Raw genomic sequence first — 19,868 nt, 5'->3', positions numbered from 1 at the left:
CTCCCACGTCATTAATATGAGTCACTTTCACAGGTTTGTGGAGTTCCCAACACTTAACACCCTTAATCCCTAGTCTGGTTTTGAGGGTTCTCCGTTTCTTGAAGTCGCCTCATATGCTTGAATGCACCTGGCCCCCAGGTATCTACCTCTCATATGCTCTTCGTCATTAAACCTTAATATTTCAATGACTCACTTCAAAAAATCTGACAGTTTGCGATCTGATTTCTCAAAGTTTCCAGAATATTTCGACCAAATATTGGCCAAGTTAAAGCATCAGATAGAATAAGTACAAAACAGACTTTTTTTTAAAAAAAAAAAGCCAACCAGGGTGTTATTTTGTTGGGGGGAAAGTTTTCTCAGGTGGCTGGGGAGATGTCTCAGCTCACAAGCATGAAGACTTGTGTGTGGGCCCCCAGCTCCTGCACAAAAGCTGCACGTGGTGCCAAGCTAGTGCGCTGGTGAGTGTGTGTAGAGTCGGGCGGGTCTCTAGTCAGGCCGGCCAGCCAGCCGAGCTAATTTGGTGAGCTCCAGGTTAAGGAAGAGACTCTGCCTCCAAAAAAAGATGGAGATTGATGGGGGAAGATGCCTGGCATTACCCTCTGGCCTGCACACTTGTGTGTGTGTATCTGTACACAGAAAACACGCGTGCATACTCTCTCTCTCTCTCTCTCTCTCTCTCTCTGTCTCTCTCTTCCAGTCTCTCTGTGTCTCTGTCTCTCTGTCTCTGTCTGTCTGTCTCTCTCTGTCTCTCTATCTCTGTCTGTCTCTCTATCTCTGTCTGTCTCTCTCTGTCTCTGTCTCTCTCTCCTCAATCAATCAGGCATCTGGACATCTATGTTTGGCTCTCCCCCTTTTCTGTAGCGTCTTTCAATCATTTTAACCAACAACCCCTGCATGAGTTTTGTTTAAACTAGAGGAACTTTTCCTTTGGAGTTGGTGCCATTATACAGGTTTAGCTATAATCCTTAAGGAAAGGCGTACCTTAGGCTGTACATAATCACATCGCTGTATGTAGCCATACATAGATAGCGTTATACAGTTATAGCTGAGGGTGAACTTCAAGGAGACAAACACATTAGAACCTTAGATAACTGACTTGGAAAAACTTCTTTCAGTAGTTACCAGTCAGGTGAAAGGGACTCCCCTCCGCTCAAAATCAAGCCAGTCGAAAGGCGTGCTCAGTGACACTCATCACATGCTCCCTCCCTATAGGACTTCTTTTCAATCAGTGGTTCTCAACCTGTGGGTCACGGTCCCCTCAGGCTCTTCCACAGGGGTCGCCCAAGACCACCAGGAAACACAGATATTTGCACTATGATTCACAACAGTAGTAAAATGACGGTTGGGAAGTAGCAACAAAAAATGATTTTATGGTTGGGGGTCACCACAGCACGAGGAACTGTATTGAAGGGTCACGGCATTAGGAAGGTTGAGGACCCCTGGTTTAAATCATCTGAGGTAATGTTAAATCTCCACTTGTGATACGTATTTTTAGAGCAAAAGAAAACAGTCAGTTCTTAACCCAGAGTATGTAATGCAATTCATTTCAAATTACCCATCAGTCTGGTTGTTTTCTACGACCTCTAACAATCGCAGAGTTAGTCTAGTTTTATTTTTATCTTCTACTTGATGAATTCTTTAACAGTTTGTTCTGTTTATTTATTGGGGGGAGGATTAAAGGCCACAGCACTATTTGCATCAGTCACTTCTCCCCGTTCCACTCATGTGTCCTGAGGATCAGACTTAGGTCATCAGGCTTGGTACAAGGGTCCTTAGCTACTGAGCCATCCTGACAGCCCTCTTCTCTACTCTGAAGTTATATGAGAACTTAATCATATCAGTAATTTCAAGGTAAGCTCATTATCCCATCTCTCATATTGGCTAGCTCATCACTTCCTTGGCTCTGAGTTACTCTGACTCACCATTGTTATGTCCATGAAATGACCAATAGGGTTCTTCTTGAGACAGACTCTTTCTACATAGCCCCCCCCCCCCCATCTTGGAACTCACTATGTGGATTCAGCTGGCCTCAAACTCACAGAGGTTCCTCTGCCTCTGCCTCCCTGGTGCTGAGATTAAAGGTGTGCGCCGCCACCACGCTCAGCCTCAGGGGGTTCTTGAAAGAAAATAGGCTGCAATATGCTTACAGGGTCCTTCCCATCAGAAGGCTACACAGGAGCTCACCATCCTGACTTATCACTGTTACTATTGATGAGACAGGCTTGAACAGAGATGTCAGTCCTGAGGAAAATGAAAGCTAACGAAAAGAAAATTGTTTAAAGAGCATTCCCACTCCTGGATTAGTTTGCTTTATCCTTTAAGTTTAAAAAAAAAAATCCCAAGCATAGTTTAACACAGACATGTAAACACATGTAAAAATTCAATCAGCTGACCATTTTCTCCACTACAGACTTTGATCACCAGGTATTAGAATCCAAACTTTTCAATATCCCAAAGAGACAACTAAATGCTTGGACCTTGAAGGGCATGCCATCTACACCACGTATTTGGGGATTAATCATATACTGCCCCAGGTTACTAAACAATTCCATAAATGACCTCTCACCCAGTGGGCTGTAGGACTGCAAAGAAGAGAAACATACATGGTTCCTGTGTCTTCCACGCAACTTGTCACAGGCACATTTCAACTTAATGTGTGTATTGGGAACAGAAGTCAGGAAGACAGGGTCCAGTGTGGTAGTTGTAGGAAAGCCATTTAAACTCTCCAGCCTTCAAATTACACATGAGTGGTATTCTCACCCCCTGTCGTCATCATCCGCCCCGCCCCCACCCCCAGGTGACATTAAAGTCCTTTTCAAATACTCTCATCATAGTGAAGTGGTTTTTTATTGATCAGCAAAAAATTGGATTTTGTCATAATAATTCCTATTCTGTGTCATTAACATCCAATTTCATTTTACTTTTTAGAAGTTGAAGGACACATGACTCTGGGGTTGGAGAGAGAGATGGCTTAGTCAGTGAAGTGTCTTCTGTACAAATGTGAGAATCTGGATTCAATCCCCAAAGCCCATGTAAAAGCTAGGAATCCCAGTGCTGAGGAGGAGGAGACCGGGGGATCCCTGGGGCTTTTGGGTCACCGGTGAGCTACAGGTTCTGTGAGAGAATATTTCTCAAAACACAAGGTGGAAATGATGGTGTAAGACAATGTCCCCCTCTGGCCTTTGCACACATGTGCACACATGTGCATACACATGCATAGTACAGACACACACAGAGAGAGAGAGAGAGAGAGAGAGAGAGAGAGAGAGAGAGAGAACCCTAAATTACAGATGTTGTTCACTCATGAGAACTTCCCAGAAATTCAGCCATTGTCCATTCTATCAAACATAAGTCGCTTCATAATTTTTAAAAGTAGCACCCTCTTGTTGACATTCTCCATGTCCTGTGTTGTTTATTTTCTCTTTAGTATTTATCATACTCTGGTACCTGATACATTTTATTTATCTCAATTCCCCAACCCCAACCCACCTACCCCTGCATTAGCATCTAAGTTTTCATTAGGACAGGGAAATTCTGTCCGGTTCACTGACCCACTACTAGCATCTAGAGTGGGTCATGACACAGAGCAGCTCCAACGTTGCTTAGATGACTGGGCAGGTGGACATTGGCATCCTTACTTAGATGACTGGGCAGGTGGACATTGGCATCTTTATTTAGATGACTGGGCAGGTGGACATTGGCATCTTTATTTAGATGACTGGGCAGGTGGACATTGGCATCCTTATTAATTGTCCTTCCCTGAATTTGTCTTCTATTACCCCCAACTTAGTTTCTCCTTGCCAACCGGAACTTCTGCTTCTCACCTCCTCTCACCCCCTCTGACCCCCTCTGACCCCCTCTCACTTTCAATTTAAGAACATTTTTCTGCTCTCTCCCAGCTTATCACCCACCCCTCCATTCATCCCAACTACATATTTATTGACTGCCGAGATGAGCCAAGCAATGTCCTACATGTCCTACGAAATAGTCATGAATAAGGTTGATAAAATCCCTACCCTTGTGAGCAGACATTGTCTATTCCAGGCAGACACTGTCTATTCCAGGACCGCTCGGAGACCGAGATCCTTTTGTGCTCTTGGCTTCCTTTACTGCTGCCTATGACTCTACTCCCTTCTCTTTGAGTGTGATATATTCATTATGCCCCGGAGTGGGGGAAAAACCTATGTGGTCCAGTTGGTTGTGATCCAAATTTTGTACAGAATGCTTTTAATAACCAGTTATTAAAACCAGTAAGCAGAGAGAGAGAGAAAAAAAGATGGTGTCTGTCTCATCTACCGTTGCTTTCAGTTCATGTGATCAAAATCTTACTTCGGAGAAGCCTGGAAGACTGGAGGATCCTGAATGATTAACTTTCCTACATTTTCTTTGCCCGGGGGTGATGTAATGGGGGGGGGGGTCTCTTTTCATCCTGCCAGAGCCTAATCGACTCACTATCTTCAGCTCCAAGCTTGTTATTATCTACTGCTCTGTCAAAAGGACTAAAGCCCCTAGTTGACAGAGAGTCTTGAAATCAAACCAACCACCTGAGAGGAGGCTTTGGCATCCCAGAATTTCCCACCTAGTGCGCTATGGAGCTCTGGAGTCAAGGCACACTCGGCCGCTGAAAGAGAGCCCATGGCCAAACAAATGGAACTGGATGCCATGCTCCTTGTTCTCTTACTGACGCGTAATGCAAACGGTAGCATCTGTGTTTCCAGATGTTTAACTTCGTTGAACCCAGCTGTGGTTGTTTGACTTTGCTTACCAAAATTTCAGGGGTGGGAAACTTAAACTCCACATTCGTATGTTGATAGCATTGGAGGTTGGGACTTAGAGCAGCCACGGGGGTTACATTAGAGGGTCACGGGGCTAGCAGTTTTATAAGGATAGAGAGACCCAAGCTAGCAAGTTGTTTTGTGGAAACAGGTGATGCCCTTGACTTTGTTAGAACACTGAGCAGACGCTGGTACCATGACGTTGGACTTGGCAACCTACAGAACTATAAACCAAGTGCACATCTATTCCTGCAAATTGCCTGGACTGAGGCATTCTGTTATAATGACAGAAAATCAATCATGACCCCAGTTTGTGTTCTCTGGGCTAACTTGACTATTGGCTCTGTCCATCTTGAGATGTTACTGACATCTCAGAAGATATTGTTTCTTTGGAGAAAGCCATTTGGAAAATTCTTTTTCCTCTTTATATCTTCCAGATGAATAGCAACGAATAAATGGCTTTGAGACAGTGAGGAAGGGGGTGCACAGCAACTCTGGGGGTATCAATATTAGAGGAAGAACATAAACTAGGGAGCAAACACTGAACTTCAGGTCAGAAGACCTGTGGCTTTATCCCTAACTGTCCCACAGCTTATAACAAGTTGTCAGGCAAACCAAGCCACTTCTGGGTAACAGAGTCATCCTCTGGGTAGGGGGTGTGCTTTAAAAAAATAACCATCTGTTTAAACTACTGGCCACCTTCAGAAGTCTGTGTGGCAGGTTTAACTCCATGGTTTAAAAAGTAATCTTGCTGGGTGGTGGAGTACACCTTTAATCCCAGCACTCGGGAGGCAGAGGCAGGCGGATCTCTGTGAGTTCGAGGCCAGCCTGGGCTACAGAGCAAAATCCAGGAAAGGCGCAAAGCTACACAGAGAAACCCTGTCTCGGGGGGAAAAAAAAAGTAATCTTTTGGGGCTGAATATGTGGCTCAATGTAGAGAGCTTGCCTAGCATGTTCAAGGCTCTGGTTCAGCCACCAGCGTCAGTCTCCCATAAAGCAGCCTGGGTGGACTAATGCACCTATGTTTTTAAAGCCCTCCTTCAGAATGTGGTCCCTCCAGCTTTGTGGATGGAGGCATGAGACTCTTTAGATGTGCAGCTGTAAGGTCTCAAAGTTCAGATCCAGATTTCTGAATGAACCCTGGAAGCCAGCTTATGTCACGGGCACAGCTACATCTTCCTACTGAAGTTGTGAGCAAGTCATAGAAAATTCAGGAAGATAACAGATCTCTGAGCTTATTGGCAAGAAAGAAATGGAACTCGAGATGTCCTACTTGAAATCTGAGATGCTGGCTTTTTTTTCTGAACACTGTGTTTCCAAAGATACAACCTGGTGATCTGCAGTGTTAGCTGCAAAATTCATGGTAGCTCAGCACAATTCATTCCATCCAACTTCTGTTCTAGAGGAGAGGTCAGTTCTCGATAGGTCCTCGGGGGCTTCCTTTGCCTCTGATCTTGAAGCAAGGCCCTCTTTTGCTCACCAACGCAGCAGAGAAAGTTCAGGAGGGAAATTCAGCAGTGGCTCACTGTTGTAAATACTGCTCTAGGGGGTGCTAAGTTGACCTCATGTTTTCCTCACCATTAAAAAGAAGTCTGCTCAAACAGCAGGGTTAACCAAAAACGTTTACAATGTGAAATTATTATTATTATTATTATTACTATTTTGGTTTTTCGAGACAGGGTTTCTCTGTGTAGCTTTGCACCTTTCCTGGAACTCGCTTTGGAGGCCAGGCTGGCCTCGAACTCACAGAGATCCGCCTGCCTCTGCCTCCCGAGTGCTGGGATTAAAGGCGTGCGCCACCACCGCCTGGCCACAACGTGGATTTAAAAAGGTATCTGTCCCTTGAAATAACTGATAAAAACTGTAGTCTCTTCTTGGAATGTGATGTAAGCATTGGTGACAATAACGACTTAATATTGTGCATGACTGTGTGCGCGCGCACATTTGTGTTTAGGTACACATACATGTGATATAGATATAATAGGATGAAAGGGTAGATTAGGAAACTTACTTCTAAAGAGCAACAATTTGTTTAAAATGTTTTACATTGGTTTAGATTTTAGTCTATTGATACAAACTTAGTTAATTTTGTTATACTGTGTGTATATTTCTACTCATGTTTAAGGTATTATGTTTGTATAGCTCATTTAAAATTGTAATGGATAATTAAAAATAGATTAATAATTAATCATCTGTGATAATCATACTTATAGCCATGTTAGTTAAGTCTTCTAGGTATACATAGAGATATTTCAGATAGATAGGTAATCTTCAAATACTTCAAAGACCTTCAGAATATGGCATTTAAAATACTTTTAAAATTTAGACTTTCTGGACAGTTAGACATGTCTGCTCCTGGCAGCACCAATTTACTTCAGAGAGGAGGATGGGCATTAAAGACACTTCATATCTTATCATCACCTTTGCAAAAATAGCCATTTGGGCAAGAAACTGTTCTTGCCTGGACTGCTTGATCAACTGGACATGCAGGACCCATAGAAAGGTGACCACTAAACTTTGCTTGACAAAATGGTCCTTCAGGTTCCTGCTTCGCAGAGGAAACTGCCAGACATTCTACAGGACACTGAGAGAAGTGATCGAGAGACTCTAGCCCTGTGGGCTGAAGACAAATGCCCCAACTTTACAAAGGACTGTCCAGGCTGCCAGCTGTCTCTGTCTACTCTTGCAAGACTCCCGAAAAATGCTTGCATCCTTCTCCCGGTTCTCAGGTAATATTATATCCTTCTGAGGTCTTTGATGTGGTTGAAGACTAGATAGTTATAATTTCCTCAATTATGATAAAAGATAAGTTAGATATAAAACCTTAGACTCACAAATATAAGATAGATAGGATATCTTCTTTAATATTGTAACTGTAATTCTTGCTTGACAATTGTTTTGTTATATGTAATTTTACTATGTAAAAGTTAAAACCTTCCTTAAAAAAAAAAAAAAAAGAAAAGGGGAAGTGCTGTGGATATCGCTCTGTACAAATAAAATGCTGTTTGGCCAATGGCTAGGCAGGAAGTATAGGCGGGACAAGAGAAAAGAGGATTCTGGGAAGTAGAAGGTTGGAGAGAGACACCGCCAGCCGCCGCCATGAGAAGCAACATGTAAAGACACTGGTAAGCCACGAGCCATGTGACAAAGTATAAACTAACAGAAATGGGTTAATTTAAGATAGAAAAAGTAGATAACAAGAAGCCTGCCACAGCCATACAGTTTATAAGCAATATAAGTTTCTGTGTGCTTTCTTGGTTGGGTCTGAGCGACTGTGGGACTGGCGGGTAAGAGAGATTTGTCCTGACTGTGGGCCAGGCAGGAAAACTCTAACTACATACATGTACATGTGTGGATGCTAGCAGACAAGCTTAGGTGTCGTGCCTCAGGGGCCGTCTACCTTTTCCTTTTTTTAAGACAGGGTCTCACTGGCCTGAAGCTCACCAAGCGGGCTGGGCTGCCTGGCCAGCGAGCCCTCAGAATCTGCCCAGCTCTTCCTTGCCCATGCAGGGATTATAAGTGTGTGGCACCATGCCCAGCTTTTTTTATGTGGGTTCTGGGATGGAAAACAGGTCGCTGTCCTTGCAAGGCAAACCCTGGACAGATTGAGCTCTCCAGCAGTTTAGTTGTGCTCTTACAGCACAGCCCAGGTAAGGATTGCATTAGGCATCTCTGAGTAACTGTGGAAGCACTGTGGCACCTGTTAGCAAGCAGGCCCCTGTCTCCTGGATGCTCACTAATTTTGTTACTTTACAAATACACGTGGCCAGGTAGCACTGAGGTTTAGAGAGCTGAGATGAGCCTGTGGGTCCGTTCCTTAGCAGTTTGAGAGTTCAAACCATTCCCTTGTTTTTAATACAAAGTGTTCTCCACATAAGAAAAAAAGGAACTTATCTTATCTTTCTCTTTCCTGTCCTGTCTTTAAAAATGTCCATCATAACAGCGTATAAAGGGCTTGCAATATTAAGCGAGCTTTAAGGATTATTAAGGAGAATGGGAAACAGTGGCAGATCATGACCTTTCTGGTTCTCTGGTTTCGATATAGCACCATTCTGGAGGGCTTTGGGCATGAACCCATAGCAACAGGCACTCTGTGCCAGAGACTCAAGGGAAGAAGACATTCCCACCCTAAACTTTGCATCGGGCGCCTGCAAGCAGATCCTCTACCAGCCAGAAGCGGAACCAGTAGCTCTGAGAACAGTGCTTGACACACAGCAGAGACGCAGTAAACATTCGCTAAGTGCTGCCATCTGGGAACCTTGTGAGCAGTTGTGTGAATAATTGCTGCATGCTGCTTATCTCTGCGCCTATAGCCTTCGGTCAGTGACATGCATTGGATGGAGGCCCAACACCTAGCCCCCACTTTCTCAACCGGGGTGGTGTTGACATCTTGGGCTAGATAATTCTGAGGTAGAAGGAGTGTGAAATGCCGCCTGTGCATTGACCAGGACTTAGCTTTGTCCCTGGCTTCCACCCACTAGATCCCAAATGGTGTTCATCGCTCCTCCTAGGGCAAAAGTGTCTCCAGACATCGATAAATGTCCTGATGCCAGGGGATTCTATAAAACAAACCCTGGCCACCCATCACTTACCTAGTCTTTACATTCATGGTAGCTATCAGCATCAGAAAGATGATACTCTCGCTGCCTGCCCCACTTCTCAATTTTTTCCTTTTTTAATTTTTCATTATTTTATGTGTATGAGTGTTTGCCTGCATGTGTGTCTGTGTACCGTGTGTGTGTGCCTGGTGCCCACAGAAGTCAGAAGAGGGCATTGTATCCCCTAGTACCTGAGTTACAGACAGTTGTGAGCTGCCATGTGGGTGCTGGGACTCGAACCCGGGTCCTCTGGAAGGGCAGCCAGTGGTCTTAACCGCTGAGCCATCTCTCCAGCCCTCTTTGTTGTTTTTGAATCAGCATTTCTTGATCTAGTTGCTGAAAGCACCAGAGTCTCTTCGTTTCCTTTCACCTAGATCTTTGTGTGTACTCAGACACCTAGGGAGAATTTCCCTGTGAGCCTCTATGAAAGCTAAAAAGACATATTCCCTCCCACAGGGGAAGGAAATATGAAATTGGGGAAAATATATAGAAACTGGACCTGTAGCTGGCAAGACTCATTTACAGAATGAACATGGCCTGACTTTGGGCCCAGGAAAGAGGACAGACCCAAGTCCCTAAGTGGAGTTCATGTGTATGTGAGCCTCAAATCGTCCTTTGTGTTAAAATGAACTGTCTTCCTTTGCTTGCTACACATTCTTGGATTCTTAACACCAAACCTCCAAGGTGTGTGTGTGTGTGTGTGTGTGTGTGTGTGTGTGTGTGTGTGTGTACATGTGTGAATTCATGCACATGTGTGTGGAGCCAGACATTGAACGCAAGCATCTTAGCATCACTTTTCTACCTTATTTGTACGTGCGTGTGTGTGTGTGTGTGTGTGTGTGTGTGTGTGTGTGTGTGTGTCTATGCATGTGGAGCTAGAGGATGACATCAAGTGTCTTTCACTAAGATTCTCAACCTTATCTTTTGAGATAGTACCACACTGACCCCAGGGCTTGCCAATTGGCTAGATTAGCCAGTGGGCCCGCAGGCCTTAGAGATCCATCATGCTTTTTACAGAGGTGCCGAGGCTCTGAACTCAGATCCTCATGCCTGTATCTCAGGCACTTTACCAACTGTGCCATCCCCCACCCTCCCACCTTCCGCCAGGCTCTCCACCTCTCTTTTTGAGACAGGGTTTCTAACTGAACCTATGGCTCACTGATTTGGCCACAGTGGCTGGCCAACAAGCCCCGTGGATCCTCCTGTCTCCACCTCCCCAGCGCTGAGTGACAAGCCTGCATCCTCTTTCGTGGGGGTTCTGAACTAAGGACATCAGGCTTGCAAGGGGAGCTCTTCGCCAGCCGAGTCACCTTCTCAGTCCCTTTTTCGGGGTCTTTTGAAGGACATATCCCCCCCTCCTCACTTTGTTTTTATTTACTACCTATTTACGTTACAAATATCAGGAAAATGCCAGCATATGCTTCCCAAGCATGCTTTCTCAGCAACGCAGTAAACGTTTCTGCTAGCCAGAGGGACCAGCGGCCTTTAAACATCCTGAGCAGAGGGATGGCGCAAATGAAAAGCACCAGAATCTTAGAATCCTGACTGAAATCCAGCCAGTGGGCAATCTGCTGGAGAAGAGCTACACATCCATGTCCAAGGGTGAGAAATAATTTATGACAAAGCTCACCAGAAATGCTAATTTCATTCATGTTGCTACAAGTATGGCTTCGTGCTTTTAAAAAATGTGGCCTGGTAGCATTTTTCCACCTCTCTTCCCTTACAGTGTAGAATTAAACAGGTGCCTTACCTCTCCTCCGGTGCATGGAAAAGCATTTGAGTATCTAGACGTGCAACTAGCTCCCTTCTTGACAACGTCATCCTCCAGACCGAAAGTAGCTGAGCAGTTTGTTGCAAAGTACTTGTAAGGCTTCCACGTCTTGCCAAAGTCCTGGGACCGGTCCAGCACCATGGCCGCGGGCCTGGGGGACTTGAACACCATAATTAGGTGAGTAAAGTAGAATTCTGCTTCCAGGTCTAACTGGATCTTTTCCCGGTGCACATCCTCTGCGGACTGCCACCAGGTACGGGGAAACCTGAAGGACGAGTCTGCCATGGCAGAGGGCAGGTGGGCCAGGTGAGAGTGGGCCGCGTTACACTTGTCGCATTTGGGCTGCCGGCACGTGAGATCGGCGTTCTCGCTGTAGAAGCAGAACGGTTCGGTGGCGTTCTGACCGCAGGTGCTGTCTGCCCGGAGTTTCCGTCCCAAAGCCAAGTTTCCCATGCGAGGGTTGCAGGCCTTCTCACAGCGGGAATTAGCTCCAGCTACGCCACTCAGTCCTGAGGAGGGGAGAGCATATGTCATTCAAGACAAACCCATTGGAAATAGGAATGATCTGCTATGTACCTGATTTATCTACAACAGTCAAGATATCCTCCGAAGACCATGGGCCTTTCTGTATGAGAAGAAGTTACCAAACTGGTCCAGGAACACTATGAGATACTCACAGTGATTCATGTATACAAGTATGTGTGTGCCAGAGAGATAGATGATAGTGTGTTCATGTGTGCAATTGGCTGTGTGTACAAGTGAGTGTGCACATGTGGAGGCCAGAATACCTTGGGTATTGTTCCTAAGGTATCTTGTTGCTTTTAGATTTATCATGGGGTGTGTGTGTGTGTGTGTGTGTGTGTGTGTGTGTGTGTATGTGTGTGTGTGTGTGTGTGTGTGTGTGTGTGTGTCTGAGTATATGCATGTGCACCATGTGCACACAGATGCCTGAAGAAAGCCAGAAGAGGGTACTGGATCCCCTGGAACTGGAGTTAGAGGTAGTTGTGAGTCCTAGTGTTCGGTGCTAGGAACAGAACCCAGGTCCTCTGCAAAAGCAGCGAGTGATCTTAATCACTGAGCCATCTCTCCAGCCCCTCACCTTGTGTTTTTGAGACAGTGTTTCCCACTGGCCTAGAACTTGCCAAGGAGGCTAGACTAGCTAGCGCATGAGACCTGCAGATCTTCTGGTCTCGGCCTCTCCAGTGTTGGGCTGTAAGTGTACTATCACACCTCACTTTTTGATGTGCTTGCTAAGGATGGAACTCCGCATCTCGTGCTTGTGTAACAAGCATTTTAGCAACTGAGCTTAGCCACCTCCCCATCTCCTTCATTTTTAGCCAGTAAAGGGGTAATTCTCTAGGAAAATCAACACAAGATATTTAATAAATACACAATGGGACCTCATTTCAGGTGGCAAAGCCAGAAAACACTGGATCTCAAATGTGTGATATCCATGTCTAATATTAACTAAATATAACTATTAAAAACCCTCCAAACTACCACATGACAGGAAAAGTGTATTGTCCCTGCTCTCTGCTTCTTAAATATTTCTACCTATGGCAGGTTGTGCAGTGCTTACCTGTTAGCTTAGCTGGAGAATGTTGATGGTCTGACACACCAAACCTCACCTCTAACAACTGTCATGAACTAAACCTCGTCTTAAAGAGACTGACTCTCCCCTCTGAAGTTCCCACCCACCTTAATGTTTCAGGAGTACTTGGAATGGTAAACAGTACCCACTGATTCACATTCTGGCTACGTGTCATAATCCTTTAATTTGGGTTTGTCATTTTAATTACGAATACCGTAAACAAAAAAACCTGTCCATTTAAGAAAAATTAAAACACAGAGGAAAAGAAGGAAAAGGTAGCCAGGCGGTGGTGGCGCACGCCTTTAATCCCAGCACTCGGAAGGCAGAGCCAGGCGGATCTCTGTGAGTTCGAGGCCAGCCTGGGCTACCAAGTGAGTTCCAAGAAAGGTGCAAAGCTACACAGAGAAACCCTGTCTAGGAGGAGGAGGAGGAGGAGGAGGAGAAGGAGGAGGAGGAGGAGGAGGAGAAGGAGGAGGAGGAGGAGGAGGAGGAGGAGGAGGAGGAGGAGGAGGAGGAGAAGAAGAAGAAGAAGAAGAAGAAGAAGAAGAAGAAGAAGAAGAAGAAGAAGAAGAAGAAGAAGAAGAAGAAGAAGAAGAAGAGGGAAAATGCAACCAAACCCCAAATTCTGGCTAATTGGATGTTTCTGGTTACGAGACAGACCTCTGAGTTGTTATCACAGGGGCATTGGATACAGCCAAATGACAGCTTTGGCTGGAGAGGAGAGATTCCACACAGGGACAATCACCACCTCACACAGGCTTGCCACCAAAATAAGGGGTTTCCTCGGGCATTATTTTTTAAGTGTCAAATGAAAATGTGCACCATGACCAGACTCTGTTTGCCATTGTTCTGATTAGCGGGCGCAACAGCTGCCTGTGGCCAGAAACACACAAAACACAGTGTGCTATGACTCACCTGTGAAGCATTCCTGGGGAAAAGCGCATACTGCCTGTACAAGTACCTTTGACTTGCAACACTCGCCTTGTGATGTTTATTTACAACCTCCCGATGGCTCCCATGTTTTTTTGTTTTGTTTTGTTTTTTGTTTTTGTCATAACATGGTTTGAAAGGGGGAAAGTTTATGAAAAGTTCACTTCGGGGTTGTGGGAGCGTGGGTGTGTAATGCACAATTAAGAGTGTGAACAGGAAGAACTCGAGAGAGATCTTTAACAGTGAGACGTTTGACACAGTCTTGGGGAAAATAATGAAAGAAAGTTTCCACACCCTAATAATTTGAAGCTAAGTAGTTATCAGTGAGCAAAAGCAGTGGCGATCCCTGAAGGACTGGGGGGTGGGGGGTGGGGGGTACACCTGATGGAGGATGCGGACTCTCAAACCAGCAGCTCCGAGGAGAGACTGGAAGCCGCCCAACCAAAGAGATGCCTGCCACAATGCTCTGAATCTTCCAGTCGGTTCCTCTAACCCACACTCCGGTTTCTGGAGCAAGTCACGTCCATCTGAGGGAGGTTGAAATCAGGGTGCCTCACCATCTTTACCCTGTGCCCCACTGTGCTGTACTTAGCCCAACTGAAAGCCAGGTGGCCTGCGAGAAGGAAGGCAGAGAAGCCGAGAGGGGTTCGAAGACTCAAAAACAGCGAGCCTGGAGCCGGTGGCCTTAGGGCAGTCCAAGAGAGCCAGGACCGGAGTGGGAGGGAGAGGGCATCTGACGGTTGCCAGTAGTCCAGTTACTGAGCCAAGAGCAGACCCGCCTCCGACCTCCTGCAGAGCCTCGGCCAGGGTACCGATTCCCCAGGGGCGGTCAGCCAGCTCCGGGCAATCACCACCTGAGTGATCACCCCCCATGGTCCCCAGCTCCGAGTTCTCCTGTGTTGCAGCTACCGCCCCGGGAAGAGGGCGCTCACCCTCACCCCAGGTGGCCCTACCTGCTTCCCAAGTACACAGAATGAGATCCGGGAAGGTGGCGATCGCTCTAAATGAGAGAGCGGTCTCGGCCCACGCACGCCCAGGGTCTCTGGGCCACCCCTCCTCGTCCCTCCTCAGGCCATGGAGAGCCCGGGGATGGCGAGCTGGGTCCTTTGTTCCCCTCACCAAGTGCAAAGGCAGTTTTTTTTTTTTCTTTCCCCCCAAGCCAAACCCAGAAAGAAACACTGATCTCCCTATCTCCTGCAGGGCGTACCCAGGATATCTGGTTATTCAAGGACATGTGTATCTCAGTTGCAGAAGAGAGAAAAAAAAAAAAAAATCAAGTGTTTGAAAGTGCGGAGTCGCGGGCAAAGGAGACGGAACATGGCCACTCGCTTCATCCTCGGTAGCCCGAGCTCAGGGCTCCCTGTCCGGGGTCCCCTACATCCCCCAGTCCCCGAGCTTGGGGGTGGGATGGGGTGGGGAGCAGGAGCAAGGGGAGAGGGGTGGGGGCCCGGCCGCGTCACCACCCACCTGCGGCCACCGCCGAGTAGCCCCAGAGCAGCAGCAGCCGTGCGCAGCTCCCCATGGCCGGGCAGCGGCGGGAGCGGGTGGGATGAAGCGGCAGCGGTCCTCGGGAGCACCCGGGGCTCTGTGGTTCTTCCTCCTCCCGGGGCGCCAGGCTCGCTCAGTGGGCACCGTGGGTGCCGAGCCGCCGGCCGGGGCCGCGCCGGGCGGCGGGGTGACCGTCGCGCACCGGCCTGGCGGGGCCCGGGCAGCTCAGGAGCGGCGGGAGCCCCGGGACCATAGCCGGCCTGGCCGCTGCCCGCAGAGCCGCCCTGAGGGCGGGTGAGCCGCTCGCCCGGGGCTCGGCGCCCGCAGCCGACGCTGAACTTTGCGAGACCTTTCACTTCCCGGCCGCCGCCGCCGCCTCCCGGCCGTCCTCCTCCGCTTTTCCCACCTCCTGTGGCCGCCGCGGCTCGGTCCCGTCCTTCTCCATGGGCAGTTCCATGGGATGCATTTTTATTGCACCGACACCGCGGCGCTCCGGTGCCAGCCCTCCTCCTCCCCTCGCACCTCCACCCCTTCCTCCCGCCCGCCCCCCGCGCTTGACAGCCCCGGCGGTGCAGACGAGCGGTCCGGTCGTCGTCACCGGCGCCCGGGGAGGGGTCCCTGCCGCCCCCGCTGCGCGCATCTCCCCGCCTGACCTCGCGGGTGCCCTCCAGCACCCACGGGCCTCTCCTGGGAAGCAGTCTCCCACCTTCTCCAGGAACATTCCTGAGAGCAGTTGACTCCCTCCCCGATCAGGTCAGGGCATGCCAAGGGGCTTAAAAACCCGCGAAGCAGGAGAGCTACTACTTTTCCAAAATCATCCAGAAAACAAAACAAAACAAAACAAAACAAAAACAAGCCTTCACCCCCTCCACTCCACCACACTCTTTCCCTGGGAGCCCCCGTGGTCTGGGTTCGGAACCCCCCAGTTCAGCCTGGGGGACCAGCACTGAGCGCGCCAAGTGCCAAGTGTCCTCTGAACCTTTACCGCCTTTTGCGGGGTGCAGCCCAGCCAACAGCCGCTGCCTACAGGAGCCGAGGGTGTACCCGTTCTGGTGTTAAGGGTGATCTTTCTCACTAAACTCGAGGGTCTGAAAGACCTAACCAGGGAATGGGGTGTTTAAGAATATCCCTGTCTAGGGCAGGGATGTAACAAAGAGAACGCCTGGGTCCTCGGTGTATTCACGCATTTCTCAGAGTATGGTGTGCAGGGGAACGATAATGTTATGAAATCTCTGATGGGGAGCAATTTAGCAGCAACCACAAAGCAGCTAATTGTAGCTCAGGGCTGGTGTTTATGGAAGGAGATTAAGTAGCACTTCAGCCTGGGACTTCTGTAACTTCTCTGGAAATATAATTCTGCTTACACATCCCAGGAAACTGGCAAAAGTTAAGTCGAACGCAATTTTGTATTGCAGCATGCTGTGTGTGCCTTTGAATATTTTCCAGAAAATTAACTGCTTTACAGATAACATTCAGTTTATAAATCATCAGCATTATAGATGGGGCAGTTAGAGCTTGGGGGTTGGGGGAGGCGTGGCACACGTAGATGCTATTTGTAATGACCCAGCTGGGGACAAATAAGTTTCTATCTCCCAGGAGGAACTGAGTTGAGGTTAGCATAAGCCACTCGGGAGGCGTTAAAATTATTCTTTTGGCCAATAACTGGAGGTGGCAGACGACATGGGAGCCGCCATTAGAAAACAAACCCTGTGAGTTTTCAAATCCTGGCAATGTTGGCGCCTTCTTTGGCTCGCACAGATAATGCTCCTGATGAAGTCGCTAAAATGCCTCTCCAGTTGTTCTTTTTATTGAACAAACGATGGGAAATTATAACAGGCTGATGGCCCTTAGCCCAAATATTAGCCCACTTGCCAAGAGGAGGAGAAAGACGGTATTTACTATTAATCTCTGAGCCAATATATTAAGTTGAGGCAGAGCTAACCCATGTCTGATTATGAATTTCAAAAGCATTTTCTGTCTGCAGTGATACTGTGAATTTCCCCAGTGCTTTGTAAATGGTTTTTTTTTTTTTTTTCTCCTTTAATAAAATTGCAAGCTCCTAAAATGGCAGTTAGACACTTAGTCTATGCAAGATTTACGTGTTTTGGTTTTTTTCCCCTTACTTTGCTGGTTATTCTTAACTGAAGACACTTGTCAGACACGCAATAAATGTTCACCGAGTGTTTTGACTGAGTTATCTCAAAACTATTGTTCTATGCTAAGAATAGAAACCGGGGAGAAAACCAGTGAAATAAGAGTGATTCCTAGCATTCTAGTGGAATGTGTGCTCTCTACAGCAATACTCCATGTGTGGACTAGCTCTAAAGGAGGGGTCATGAGCATCCTAATGAACCTTCCTCGGATGCAATGTGGTGGTTCCCATCTGTAATTTTCCCACTTGATAGTAGAGGCAGGAGGGCAGTGCTTTCAAGGCTGGCTTTAGCTATAAAGCAAGTTTGAGGCTAGCCAGGACTCCAGGAGAGAGTGTCTATAAAGAAAAAAAAGTGCTTGTCTAGGCTACATAGTCACAAACTACATTTTCATTTTGAGGAAAGGACCCAAGAGTTGACCAACAAGAAAGTCTGCTCAGGGGTGAGGACATGAGGACATTACTGATTATGATTTTGTTGTGAGATTTTCAAGAACTGATTCCGAATTTTCTAATTGCTGTGGATTACAGGGAGGGCTGGAGAAACCACAGAATGTCCACAGCAGGTTTCCAAATGTCACAAACTGACACATGTAATCGAGAACCTTCCTGGTGACTTGGAAAGATGTTAAAAGGGCCTCTAATATCTAAAATGGATGGCAAAAGTCCACACACCAAAGACCTTACTCCTGAGTGCCCCTGGGCCATCTGTAAATCTTCCTAGCTCAGTGTCTCTGCTTAGGGCGCTTTCCGGGGCTCAGGGTATTGGAATAACAAGCTCAAATGGGACAAGATACAGTTAAAGGAGAAGAGATGAACCAAGGCAGCCTCGGAACCAAGAGGATGCTGAAATTAGAACCCCAGACATGAAGACAAAAGCATAAGCAGCAATATTACCCCTCCCCAGTAAAAGGCCCTCAGCAGTCTGAGGCCTGTTGCGCAGAGATAAGGCATCGCAAGGCTATGAAGAGACGGTTCTATAAACACTCGGCACAAACCCTAATAACTGAACCCTGGGCCCCAACTTCTCGCCCCACCAGGGGCCCTGCTTCCACCATGAAGTCTTTGCCCACAGGCCATGCAATTTTTCTTCTGAGCACCCCAATAAACAAGAGAATCAAAGGCATCCATGCTATTGGCAGCACTTTATTTAACTGTGGTACTTGTTTTCATATAGGCCTTTGCAACTAGACAAAGAAAACCTAAGTTCTCTCTCTCTCAGCGCGCGCGCGCGTGTGTGTGTATGTGTGTGTGTGTGTGTGTGTGTGTGTGTGTGTGTGTGTGTGTGTTTAAATAGCCCAGGCTGGCCTGGTCTGGAACCCGCTATTGATGTAGCCCAGGCTGACCCCAAACTCTCTGTGCTCCCGACCTAGTCTTCTGAGTGCTGGGATGACAAGCTCACACCACCTGAGAAGGATCCCAGACTCTGAAGCCAAGTTTGATTGTTGAAACAGCTCCTCCAAGTGTTTTTAAAAACTCTGCTTGATCTCGCCATTTCTAGTATACTCCAATTTGTCTTACACTCAGCCCCTGCAAGTTAACTCTAAGTGTGGTCAGTGAGGATAAAATAAAACTTAGTGTCCTTAATAAGTCTAGGGCTTGTATTTATGTCGCCTAAAAACACATCTGCAGTTTTGTGACACGGGCTGAGAATGGTTGGGGTAAAAATCTTTTGTATGTGTTGATTTCTTACAGACCATTAAGATTCGGTGCATGCGTGTGTGTGTGTGTGTATAGTAAACATTCACTCAGTATTTAAAAAGACAAAAACAAACAAACAAAAAACCATAGGTTCAAATTGCTAAACTGGAAGAGAGCTCAGTTGAAAAAGTGCTAGCCTTGAAAGTAATGAGGACCTGAGTTTAACCCCAGAACCCATGTTTCATAAAAGAAATGCTGAGCGTAGATAGAGGCACGTGTTTGTCATCCTGCACTGAGAAGGTGGAGACAAATGGACTGGGGTTCCCTGGGAAGTTCCAGGTCAGTGAGATGATCTGTCTTAAAAAAACAAAACAGTGGATGGTGAGGAACTGCACCCAAGATTGTGCTCTGGTCTACACAGGCAAATGCACAGGATGTGTACCCCCACACACACCCTCAAACACACTCATACACTAACACAGGCAAATGCACAGGATGTGTGCCCCCACACACACACCCTCAATACACTCATACACTAACACAGGCAAATGCACAGGATGTGTGCCCCCACACACACCCTCAAACACACTCATACACTAACACAGGCAAATGCACAGGATGTGTGCCCCCACACACCCTCAAACACACTCATACACTAACACAGGTAAATGCACAGGATGTGTGCCCCCCCACACACACCCTCAATACACTCATACACTAACACAGGCAAATGCACAGGATGTGTACCCCCACACACACACCCTCAAACACACTCATACACTAACACAGGCAAATGCACAGGATGTGTACCCACATACACACACACCCTCAAACACACTCATACACTAACACAGGCAAATGCACAGGATGTGTGCCCCCACACACCCACCCTCAAACACACTCATACACTAACACAGGCAAATGC

General features: G+C 47.2%; 1 protein-coding gene across 3 annotated transcripts in view; it reads right to left on the bottom strand.

Annotated features, from left to right (window-relative positions):
- Positions 1–15,649, bottom strand: part of Ntn4 (netrin 4) — a 108,174-nt gene extending 92,525 nt beyond the window's left edge. For all 3 annotated transcript variants that reach the window (XM_036169802.1, XM_036169805.1, XM_036169804.1), the window contains exons 1-2: positions 15,133–15,649; positions 11,124–11,653 (exon numbers count right to left, since the gene is read on the bottom strand). In XM_036169802.1, the coding sequence (XP_036025695.1) occupies positions 11,124–11,653; positions 15,133–15,187 (585 nt within the window). In that variant the 5' untranslated portion in view covers positions 15,188–15,649. The remainder of the gene's footprint in view (positions 1–11,123; positions 11,654–15,132) is intronic.
- Between the last annotated feature and the right edge of the window lie 4,219 nt (positions 15,650–19,868).

This window comes from Onychomys torridus, chromosome 20 (assembly GCF_903995425.1).
Source record: "Onychomys torridus chromosome 20, mOncTor1.1, whole genome shotgun sequence".
NCBI classification, from domain to species: domain Eukaryota; kingdom Metazoa; phylum Chordata; class Mammalia; order Rodentia; family Cricetidae; genus Onychomys; species Onychomys torridus.
The sequence above is the reverse complement of the archived record's forward strand: the minus strand, read 5'-3'. Positions and strand labels throughout refer to the sequence as shown.